General features: G+C 44.5%; 1 protein-coding gene across 11 annotated transcripts in view; it reads right to left on the bottom strand.

The window, feature by feature from the left end:
* Positions 1-6,568: 6,568 nt before the first annotated feature.
* The window catches only part of LOC139370765 (NDRG family member 4), a 42,399-nt gene continuing 37,341 nt past the window's right edge, over positions 6,569-11,626 (bottom strand). For 9 of the 11 annotated variants that reach the window (XM_071110499.1, XM_071110483.1, XM_071110463.1 and 6 more), the window contains one exon: positions 6,569-9,818. In XM_071110499.1, coding sequence (XP_070966600.1) covers positions 9,670-9,818 — 149 coding nt within the window. In that variant the 3' untranslated portion in view covers positions 6,569-9,669. The remainder of the gene's footprint in view (positions 9,819-11,626) is intronic. The other 2 variants (XR_011627177.1, XR_011627178.1) reach the window with 1 other exon arrangement.

Below are 11,626 nucleotides of genomic sequence, written 5' to 3'. Positions count from 1 at the left end.
TTGGGATGAATTGGAACGCCGACTGCGAGCCAGGCCTAATCGCCCAACATCAGTGCCCGACGTCACTAATGCTCTTTTGGCTGAATGGAAGCAAATCCCCACAGCAATGTTCCAACATCTAGTGGAAAACCTTCCCAGGAGAGTGGAGGCTGTTGTAGCAGCAAACGGGGGAAGCCAATGATTTTGGAATGAGATGTTCGATGAGCAGATGTCCACATACTTTTGTCATGTAGTGTGAATAGCCGAGTTATTGTTACTCATTATCGTTACTCATGTATTTATTATTACTTTTATTATTCTATTATTTCTGTATTTTCTTTCTCTGCATTGTTGGGAAGGGACCCTAAGTAAGCATTTCACTGTTAGTCTAGAACTGTTGTTTAAAAAGCATGTGCGAACACAATTTGATTTTGATTTGATACTGTAAAGGACAGTGCCTCAAAGTGCACTAAAAACATCACTCCACAGCAGGTAAGAGACAGGCTTCTGAAATCCTATTTCTAAACATTCACTCTCTAAAGCAATTACCTATAGTGAGAAACGGATCTCTGATATTTGACATGATTTCATTGTGTAATGCAGTATTAACGGAAGTTACATGTCTACTGTTCACCTGTAACCTGTTACCTGTCTACTGTTCACCTGTAACCTGTCTAGTGTTCACCTGTAACCTGTCTACTGTTCACCTGTAACCTGTTACCTGTCTACTGTTCACCTGTAACCTGTTACCTGTCTACTGTTACCTGTCTACTGTTCACCTGTTACCTGTCTAGTGTTCACCTGTAACCTGTTACATGTCTACTGTTCACCTGTAACCTGTCTAATGTTCACCTGTAATCTGTTACCTGTCTACTGTTCACCTGTAACCTGTTACATGTCTACTGTTCACCTGTAACCTGTCTAATGGTCACCTGTAACCTGTTACCTGTCTACTGTTCATCTGTTACCTGTCTAATGGTCACCTGTTACCTGTCTAATGTTCACCTGTAGCCTGTTACCTGTCTAATGTTCGCCTGTTACCTGTCTACTGTTCGCCTGTTACCTGTCTACTGTTCGCCTGTTACCTGTCTACTGTTCACCTGTTACCTGTCTACTGTTCGCCTGTTAACTGTTTACTGTTCGCCTGTAACCTGTCTACCTTTCACCTGTAGCCTGTTACCTGTCTACCTTTCACCTGTAGCCTGTTACCTGTCTACTGTTCACCTGTAGCCTGTTACCTGTCTACTGTTCACCTGTAGCCTGTTACCTGTCTACTGTTCACCTGTAGCCTGTTACCTGTCTACTGTTCACCTGTAGCCTGTTACCTGTCTACTGTTCACCTGTAACCTGTTACCTGTCTACTGTTCACCTGTAACCTGTTACCTGTCTACTGTTCGCCTGTAACCTGTCTACCTTTCACCTGTAGCCTGTCTACTGTTCACCTGTTACCTGTCTACTGTTCACCTGTAGCCTGTTACCTGTCTACTGTTCACCTGTAGCCTGTTACCTGTCTACTGTTCACCTGTAACCTGTTACCTGTCTACTGTTCACCTGTGACCTGTCTACTGTTCACCTGTAACCTGTTACCTGTCTACTGTTCGCCTGTAACCTGTCTACCTTTCACCTGTAGCCTGTCTACTGTTCACCTGTTACCTGTCTACTGTTCACCTGTAGCCTGTTACCTGTCTACTGTTCACCTGTAGCCTGTTACCTGTCTACTGTTCACCTGTAACCTGTTACCTGTCTACTGTTCACCTGTAACCTGTTACCTGTCTACTGTTCACCTGTAACCTGTTCACCTGTAGCCTGTTACCTGTAACCTGTTCACCTGTAACCTGTTACCAGTCTACTGGTCACCTGTCTAATGTTCACCTGTAGACTGTTACCTGTCTAATGTTCACCTGTAGCCTGTTTACCTGTCTACTGTTCACCTGTAGCTTGTTACCTGTCTTCTGTTCACCTGTAGCCTGTCTACTGTTCACCTCTAGCCTGTTACCGGTCTACTGTTCACCTGTAATCTGTCAACTGTTCACCTGAGGCTTGTTACCTGTCTACTGTTCACCTGTAGCCTGTTACCTGTCTACTGTTCACCTGTAGCCTGTTACCTGTCTACTGTTCACCTGTAGCCTGTTACCTGTCTAATGTTCACCTGTAGCCTGTCTAATGTTAACCTGTAGCCTGTCTAATGTTCACCTGTAGCCTGTCTAATGTTCACCTGTAGCCTGTCTACTGTTCACCTGTAGCCTGTTACCTGTCTACGGTTCACCTGTAACTTGTAGCCTGTTACCTGTCTACTGTTCACCTGTAACCTGTTACCTGTCTACTGTTCACCTGTAACCTGTTACCTGTCTAATGTTTACCTGTAGCCTGTTACCTGTCTACTGTTCACCTGTAGCCTGTTACCTGTCTACTGTTTACCTGTCTACTGTTTACCTGTCTACTGTTCACCTGTAACCTGTTACCTGTCTACTGTTCACCTGAGGCCTGTTACCTGCCTAATGTTCACCTGTAGCCTGTCTACTGTTCACCTGTAGCCTGTTACCTGTCTACTTTTTACCTGTAACCTGTTACCTGTCTACTGTTCACCTGTAACCTCTAATCAAATTTTATTTGTCACATACACATGGTTAGCAGATGTTAATGCGAGTGTAGCGAAATGCTTGTGCTTCTAGTTCCGACAATGCAGTAATAACCAACAAGTAATCTAACTAACAATTCCAAAACTACTGTCTTGTACACAGTGTGAGGGGATAAAGAATATGTACATAAGGATATATGAATGAGTGATGGTACAGAGCAGCATAGGCAGATACAGTAGATTGTATCGAGTACAGTATATACATATGAGATGAGTATGTAAACAAAGTGGCATAGTTAAAGTGGCTAGTGATACATGTATTACATAAGGATACAGTCGATGATATAGAGTACAGTATAAACGTATACATATGAGATGAATAATGTAGGGTATGTAAACATTATATTAAGTAGCATTGTTTAAAGTGGCTAGTGATATATTTTACATAATTTCCCATCAATTCCCATTATTAAAGTGGCTGGAGTTGAGTCAGTGTCAGTGTGTTGGCAGCAGCCACTCAATGTTAGTGGTGGCTGTTTAACAGTCTGATGGCCTTGAGATAGTAGCTGTTTTTCAGTCTCTCGGTCCCAGCTTTGATGCACCTGTACTGACCTCGCCTTCTGGATGATAGCGGGGTGAACAGGCAGTGGCTCGGGTGGTTGTTGTCCTTGATGATCTTTATGGCCTTCCTGTGACATCGGGTGGTGTAGGTGTCCTGGAGGGCAGGTAGTTTGCCCCCGGTGATGCGTTGTGCAGACCTCACTACCCTCTGGAGAGCCTTACGGTTGTGGGCGGAGCAGTTGCCGTACCAGGCGGTGATACAGCCCAACAGGATGCTCTCGATTGTGCATCTGTAGAAGTTTGTGAGTGCTTTTGGTGACAAGCCAAATTTCTTCAGCCTCCTGAGGTTGAAGAGGCGCTGCTGCGCCTTCTTCACGATGCTGTCTGTGTGGGTGGACCAATTCAGTTTGTCTGTGATGTGTACGCCGAGGAACTTAAAACTTACTACCCTCTCCACTACTGTTCACCTGTAGCCTGTTACCTGGCTACTGTTCACCTGTAGCCTGTTACCTGTCTACTGTTCACCTGTAACCTGTCTACTGTTCACCTCTAGCCTGTTACCTGTCTACTGTTCACCTGTAACCTGTCAACTGTTCACCTGAGGCCTGTTACCTGTCGACTGTTCACCTGTAGCCTGTTACCTGTCTACTGTTCACCTGTAGCCTGTTACCTGTCTACTGTTCACCTGTAGCCTGTTACCTGTCTACTGTTCACCTGTAGCCTGTTACCTGTCTACTGTTCACCTGTAGCCTGTTACCTGTCTACTGTTCACCTGTAGCCTGTTACCTGTCTACTGTTCACCTGTAGCCTGTTACCTGTCTACTGTTCACCTGTAGCCTGTTACCTGTCTACTGTTCACCTGTAGCCTGTTACCTGTCTACTGTTCGCCTGTTACCTGTCTACTGTTCGCCTGTTACCTGTCTACTGTTCGCCTGTAACCTCTAGCCTGTTACCTGTCTAATGTTCACCTCTAGCCTGTGAAAGTGGAGGGTCTGTTGCTGGGTCTGAAGAGGCGTATTGTGTGCTGGAGTATGCGGATGATGGGGATCTGTAGGGGACTATGTCTCTGCAGGTCATAAAGAACGAACTGCCTCAGATCCAGCAGCTCATTGCATCAACCAGAAATACAGTTAAATAAACAAAGGCAATAAACAATGAATGGACGTTGTCAAACATGTAAACAAATATATATATATTTCTCTATGCTGGGTCACAAACTATAGTAAAACATACTAACCCTAACAATGAGCAGCCACAGTACATTAAATATGAACATGTCTGACTACCATATATATGTTTTAAAGGTGTAGAGAAGCATGTGGATCCTCATTGTGACTATGTGTATTGAGGAATGATTAGGCACTCTCACCAGCTGCAGGAGGTCATAGCGGAGATGGGGGACCTGGAGAAGTTTGCCAACATGCAGGTGGTCAGGGGACAGGAGGCCAACAAATGTCTGAGGGACCTGGACCAGTGCTAGAATGGCCACCATCTTACTGCCCCGCCCCTTGAACATCCCCATGCTTTTATTCCACAGCACCTGTATTGACATCTATAACTTTCTCATCAGCATTTAAAGAGCTGATTGCTGCTGTGGTGTCACTGTCCTCTTGTTCATTCTGTGTCTCGTGTAGGAAACGGTCCTATAGGCAGCCTGCAGAGCATGATTGGTCCCGACACATATTCAGCTACTATATACTACAGTTGAAGTCGGAAGTTGACATACACTTAGGTTGGAGTCATTGAAACTCATTTTTCAACCACTCCACAAATTTCTTGTTAACAAACTATAGTTTTGCCAAGTCGGTTAGGACATCTACTTTGTGCCTCTTTGCTTGACATCATGGGAAAATCAAAAGAAATCAGCCAAGATCTCAGAAAACAAATTGTAGACCTCCACAAATCTGGTTCATCCTTGGGAGCAATTTCCAAACTCCTGAAGGTACCACATTCATCTGTACAAACAATAGCACCCAAGTATAAACACCATGGGACCATGCAGCTGTCATACCACTCAAGAAGGAGACGCGTTCTGTCTCCTAGAGATGAACGTACTAGGGTGCGAAAAGTGCAAATCGATCCCAGAACAACAGCAAAGGACCTTGTGAAGATGCTGGAGGAAACGTGTACAAAAGTGTCTACATACACAGTAAAATTATTTCTGTATCGACATAACCTGAAAGGCTGTTCAGCAAGGAAGAAGCCACTGCTCCAAAATCGCCATAAAAAAAGCTAGACTACGGTTTGCAACTGCACATGGTGACAAAGATCGTACTTTTTGGAGAAATGTCCTCTGGTCTGATGAAACAAAAATAGAACTTACCATCATTATGTTTGGAGGAAAAAGAGGGGGGGGGGGCAGCATCATGTTGTGGAGGGGTGCTTTGCTGCACGAGGGATTGGTGCACTTCACAAAATATATGGCATCATGAGGTAGGAAAATTATGTGGATATATTGAAGCAACATCTCAAGACATCAGTCAGGAAGTTCAAGCTTGACCCCAAGCATACTTCCAAAGTTGTGGCAAAATGGCTTAAGGAAAATGTTAAGGTATTGGAGTGGCCATCACAAAGCCCTGACCTCAATCCTATAGAACATTTGTGGGCAGAACTAAAAAAGCCTGTGCGAGCAAGGAGGCCTACAAACCTGACTCAGTTACACCAGCTCTGTCAGGAGGAATGGGCCAAAACTCACCCAACTTATTGTGGGAAGCTTGTGGAAGGCTACCCGAAACAGTTGACCCAAGTTAAACAATTGAAAGGCAATGCTACCAAATACTAATTGAGTGTATGTAAACTTTTGACCCACTGGGAATGTGATGAAAGAAATAAAAGCTGAAATAAATCATTCTCTACTAATATTCTGACATTTCACATTCTTAAAATAAAGTGGTGATCCTAACCAACCTAAGACAGGGAGTTTTTACTAGGAATACATGTCAGGAATTGTGAAAAACTGAGTTTATATGTATTTGGCTAAGGTGTATGTAAACTTCCGACTTCAACTGTATATTCAGCTTTGGCTCTTGGGGTCATGACCCCAAACCTGCTCAACTTTGTGAGACTGTATAGCAGCCTGAGCTCTCTGGTTGTGGGGGTCAGTATTCCAGACAGTGTGGTGATTCACATCTCCAACACCATCCAGGGGAACGAACGTCGTCACATACGGGGTCGCCCTTTACGAAAAACTGCTACAACAAAGACGCTGTCTGCCACTTCAACATCACCGCCAAAATGGTCACCCCCACAGCAAGGTTACTTTTGGGTGAACTACTGTATATATACAACAATAATGTTTGAGTCGCATCTAAATAAGTGTTTATTGCTCACTTGACCGTGTGTATTTTGTTGTGTACGTATCCAGCATCGGTGGAAGCAAGTGAAAAAAGGTGTGAATCATGACTTTTTCAATAAAACCAGTGTTGCAAAGAAAGGCACTTATTAAACATATGACTCCATGCTGACATAAAGTCTTTATTTCTTTGTCTTTACATGTTCAATGCATGGACAGAGAAAGTTTACAGTTTATATACTGTTTGTATATTTAAACTTTACATTACACATTTTATGACTAAGCAGGTAAGAGTCAATCCTACTTTCTCTGTGAACAGAAACAATGTTGGGGAGACTCTCAATAAACCATACAGTCAAAAAACAACTTATTGCTCAATATAAATCAATCAATAATACTGTAATAATACACGAGAACCAATACACCACAGAAAACTTAATTATATTGTTGTGTAAAAAGAGGAACTCTAGGAAAGAGGAACCAAATGCTGTTTGTCACAATACAATAGTGTTGAGTGTTGGAGTGCTCTTTCAGTTGACCTGCTCTATCTACAGAGCAAGGAGGACCTGGAAGGACTTGGGTTCTTGGACAAGTTAGGGTAGGAGTTAGGGTACAATGTAGGGTAGGAGTTAGGGTACAATGTAGGGTAGGAGTTAGGGTACAGGGTAGGGTAGGGTAGGAGTTAGGGTACAATGTAGGGTAGGAGTTAGGGTACAATGTAGGGTAGGAATTAGGGTACAATGTAGGGTAGGAGTTAGGGTACAATGTAGGGTAGGAGTTAGGGTACAATGTAGGGTAGGAGTTAGGGTACAATGTAGGGTAGGAGTTAGGGTACAATGTAGGGTAGGGTAGGAATTAGGGTACAATGTAGGGTAGGAATTAGGGTACAATGTAGGGTAGGGTAGGAGTTAGGGTACAATGTAGGGTAGGAGTTAGGGTACAATGTAGGGTAGGGTAGGAGTTAGGGTACAATGTAGGGTAGGAATTAGGGTACAATGTAGGGTAGGGTAGGAGTTAGGGTACAATGTAGGGTAGGAATTAGGGTACAATGTAGGGGAGTAGTTAGGGTAGGAGTTAGGGTACAGTGTATGGTAGGAGTTAGGGTACAGTGTAGGGTAGGGGTTAGGGTACAATGTAGGGGAGTAGTTAGGGTACAGTGTAGGGTAGGGTAGGAGTTAGGATACAATGTAGGGTAGGTGTTAGGGTAGGGGGGAAAGCAGCTACAAGCACTAGTGGGTAATGGTGGTGGGTGGGTGGAAGGGGGCACTTGGACAATACTGTACAGCACTTCAATATGACCAATTACATTCAGGGGCCACCAGGCAGTATGCATGAGACTGAGGGAGGGGTCAAAATCAGGCCTGCTCAAGAGCTGACAGCAACAGTAGTCTTACGGAGAGAAAATGCATGACCACAGCCTTGAATATCACACATTAAGGTGCATGCAAACAGATTGGAGGAGTATTAGGGAGTGTTTGTTGACCTGACCCAATATCCTCTCCCAGAAGCCCCACTCATACCCTCTTTACATGTATTATTCCCCCCCCCCCCCGTATTGTCCCCCTATCAAGACATTTTGTAGATCCAGCTCTCTCACACTTTCCATCTTTACAAATGAAAATTCCTCTTATTCATCCAGACATAATCTCTCCCTTTCCCTCACTCTTTGTCAGAAGTCATTCATGAATTAATCTCTCTGTCCTAAAATCTTTGCTGTGTACCCCTTGGGGACCGTTGTACGTTGGTGCACTGTTGCCAGGCAACACTATGAACTGAAAAGTGACCTCAGCTGATAGCCCTTTTGGGGCGACTGGACGTATCTGTAAGGGGCAGGGCATCTTGTGGTTGGGGGTGGGATTTCCCTATATTCCTAGCTTTGAGCAATGGGCCCCAAAAAAGTCCCGTCCCTTACAGACAGTCCCAGGAAGCACCCTGCAGTAGTAGTTATCCCACCTCACCCTTGTCGGGGATGCAGAGATTGACATTCAAATAGAGAATAGGGAGATGTTTTTACTGAGAATAAGGAATGCAAATAGAATGTAGAAAGACATTACTGTGCAAATTGTCAGGGACAACAGCTCCTCCTCATAGGACTTAACTCAATGGGTCGTCCATCACAGCAGCTAGCAGCACACTCCTCTCCATTAACAACGACCAGTATTTCAGCTCAATATCATGAGGGGAAAAAGAGGTCTATGGGATGTTAGTTCTCTATGTGAGCTATGCATATGGGTATGTAAATACATGAACTGTGACACATTGACAGTGTTTGCATGTGTGCGTAAGTTTGTGCATGTTTTGTGCTTCTGTGCCGATATCATTTCAATCGGTCCCCTTACAGAGCCCAGCCGTCGTAGGTTAGTGTGTGTGTGTGTAGATTTGGTATATCTGACCTGAGAGAAGAACATCTCAGATCTAACAGGTTCTGCCTCGGCTCCTAGGTCTGGTTTGGTTTGGGTCAAGGTGTGATTGTCATTTGGGAGACCACTAAGAACCGATCCTCGGCAGAACTACTTCCATTTTAGGGAGCTGGAAATGACCGTGGTCACACTGCCTATAAGGTGGATGCTCCTACCAATGCAGGTGAGTGGAGTCACGTGGGCTACATGGGTAAAGAATCACTCTACATGTATTTATGCTTCTTTATGACAATCAATGGGAAAACGCCATGCATGGAATGTGGAGTGGGAATACTGATCTAGTAGCTGTCACACAGACACATCCTCCACAATGTGATATAAACCCCCTCTGAAATATAAGGCTGTGTGCTGCTTTCTGTCAAATCTTCAACTTCCCAGACAAAGAGCAAGAATAGAGCAACCTAATACATAATGTCAGGTATGTCTTTTCCTCAGTGATCAACCATCCTCACTGACCACCTCACAGAAACTCTCGGCAGGCAAGCGGATGAGTGTGGGAGGGGGAAGATGAGGCTATGGGTCTGAGTGGAGGAGGGCGGGCGCAGGTGGAGGGCTGGGGGTGCAGGAGAAAATTAAGGGGGAGGAGACTGAGCAAAACAGACGACAATTCAAGAAAGTTTAAGGGGGGAGAGTAATACATTGGTGTCCTTTTACAGTGAGGGGGGGAGGCAAAAGTTGTCAAATACTGAGGGACTTTGGGAAAGATAATACTAGGACAAAGACAAATAGAGATAGATAGAGAGAACATCCTGCACTAACAATTTCAAAGTAGAAACTTATCTCTCTCCAACCAACGTCATTCTGTCTGTCTGTTTATCTACGTGTGTGTGTTTGAGGGTTCAGCAGGACACCTCCATGGTGTGGCTGACCTGGCCCTCGTTGCTGTCAGTGTGTGTAAAACCCCGGATACGAGAGCTCTCAATGGAGCTGCCACTGGTCAGTGAGGCCGTTCGGGAGCGTGCCAGACGGGTCATACTGGCAGAGGGCACTAAGAGAGAGACAGACAGAGAAAAAGAGAGAGGGAGACAGAGAGAGAAAGAGAGCTAAATAAATAAGACAGAATGAAATAGGGGAAGGTACAATTTTGGGAGGTCAGTCTGAAGGTAAAGGTAAAGGCGGACAGTCCCCTCCCCCCATTTTAGAGGAGCAAATGTATTGGGACGAATTCACTTACATGTGTATTAATGTAGCAGAAAGTTAGGTATTTGGTCCCATATATACAGTGCCTTCGGAAAGTATTCAGGCCCCTTGACTTTTTCCACATTTTGTTACGTTACAGCCGTATTCTAAAATGTAAAAAAATCCTCAGCAATCTACACACAATACCCCATAATGACAGACTAAAAACAAGTTTTAGAAATGTTTGCAAATTTATTACAAATAAAAAACAGAAATACCAAGTATTCAGACCCTTTGCTATGAGACTTGAAATTGAGCTTGGGTGCATCCTGTTTCCAATGATCATCTTTGAGCTGTTTCTACAACTTGATTGTCCACCTGTGGTAACTTCAAATGATTGGACATGATTTGGAAAGGCAAACACCTGTTTATAAAAGGTCCCAGAATTGACAGTGCATGTCCAGGGGCGGCAGCTAGCCTAGTGGTTAGAGCTGACAAGGTAAAAATCTGTTGTTCTGCCCCTGATCAAGGCAGTTAACCCACTGTTCCCCATGCCCCGAAGACGTGGATGTTGATTAAGGCAGCCCCCCGCACCTCTCTGATTCAGAGGGGTTGGGTTAAATGCAGTTGAAAACATTCAGTTGAACAACTGACTTGGTATCCCCCTTTCCCACAGTTGACAGTTCATGTCAGAGCAAAAACCAAGCCGTGAGGTCGAAGGAATTGTCCTTATAGCTCAGAGACAGGATTGTGTCAAGGCGCAGATCTGGGGAAGGGTACCAAAACATTTCTGCAGCATTGAAGGTCCCCAAGAACACAGTGGCCTCCATCATTCTTAAATGGAAGAAGTTTGGAACCAGCAAAACTCTTCCTAGAGCTGGCCGCCTGGCCAAACTGAGCAATCGGGGGGAAGGGCCTTGGTCAGGGAGGTGACCAAGAGCCCGATGGTAACTCTGTCAGAGCTCTAGAGTTCCTCTGTGGAGATGGAATAACCTTCCAGAAGGACAACTCTCTGCAACACTCCACCAATCAGGCATTTATGGTAGAATGGCCAGACGGAAGTCACTCCTCAGTAAAAGGCACATGACAGCCCACTTGGAGTTTTCCAAAAGGCACCTAAAGGACTCTCAGACCATGAGAAACAAGATTCTCTGGTCTGATGAAACCAAGATTGAACTCTTTGGCCTGAATGCCAAGCATCACATCTGGAGGAAACCAGACACCATCCCTACGGTGAAGCATGGTGGTGGCAGCATCATGCTGTGGGGATGTTTTTCAGCTGCACGGACTGGGAGACTAGTCAGGATCGAGGCAAAGATGAACGGAGCAAAGTACATAGATCCTTGATGAACACCTGCTCCAGAATGCTCAGGACCGCAGACTGGAGCAAAGGTTCACCTTCCAACAGGACAACGACCCTGAGCACACAGCCAAGACAACACAGTAGTGGAACAAGTCAAGGGGCCTGAATACTTTCCGAAGGCAGTGTATAGCACGCAATGACTATGAGTTTGTGACTCGACAATTCTGTTGGATGCATTTGCTGTTTGTTTTGGTTGTGTTTCAGATTTTTGTTCCCAATAGAAATGAATGGTAAATAATGTATTGTGTCATTTTGGAGTCACTTTTATTGTAAATTTGAATAGAATATGTTTCTAAACACTTCTACATTAATGT

This window comes from Oncorhynchus clarkii, chromosome 2 (genome assembly GCF_045791955.1).
Source record: "Oncorhynchus clarkii lewisi isolate Uvic-CL-2024 chromosome 2, UVic_Ocla_1.0, whole genome shotgun sequence".
Taxonomy (NCBI): domain Eukaryota; kingdom Metazoa; phylum Chordata; class Actinopteri; order Salmoniformes; family Salmonidae; genus Oncorhynchus; species Oncorhynchus clarkii.
Note: the sequence above shows the minus strand (reverse complement) of the source record. Positions and strands in the feature narration are given on the sequence as shown.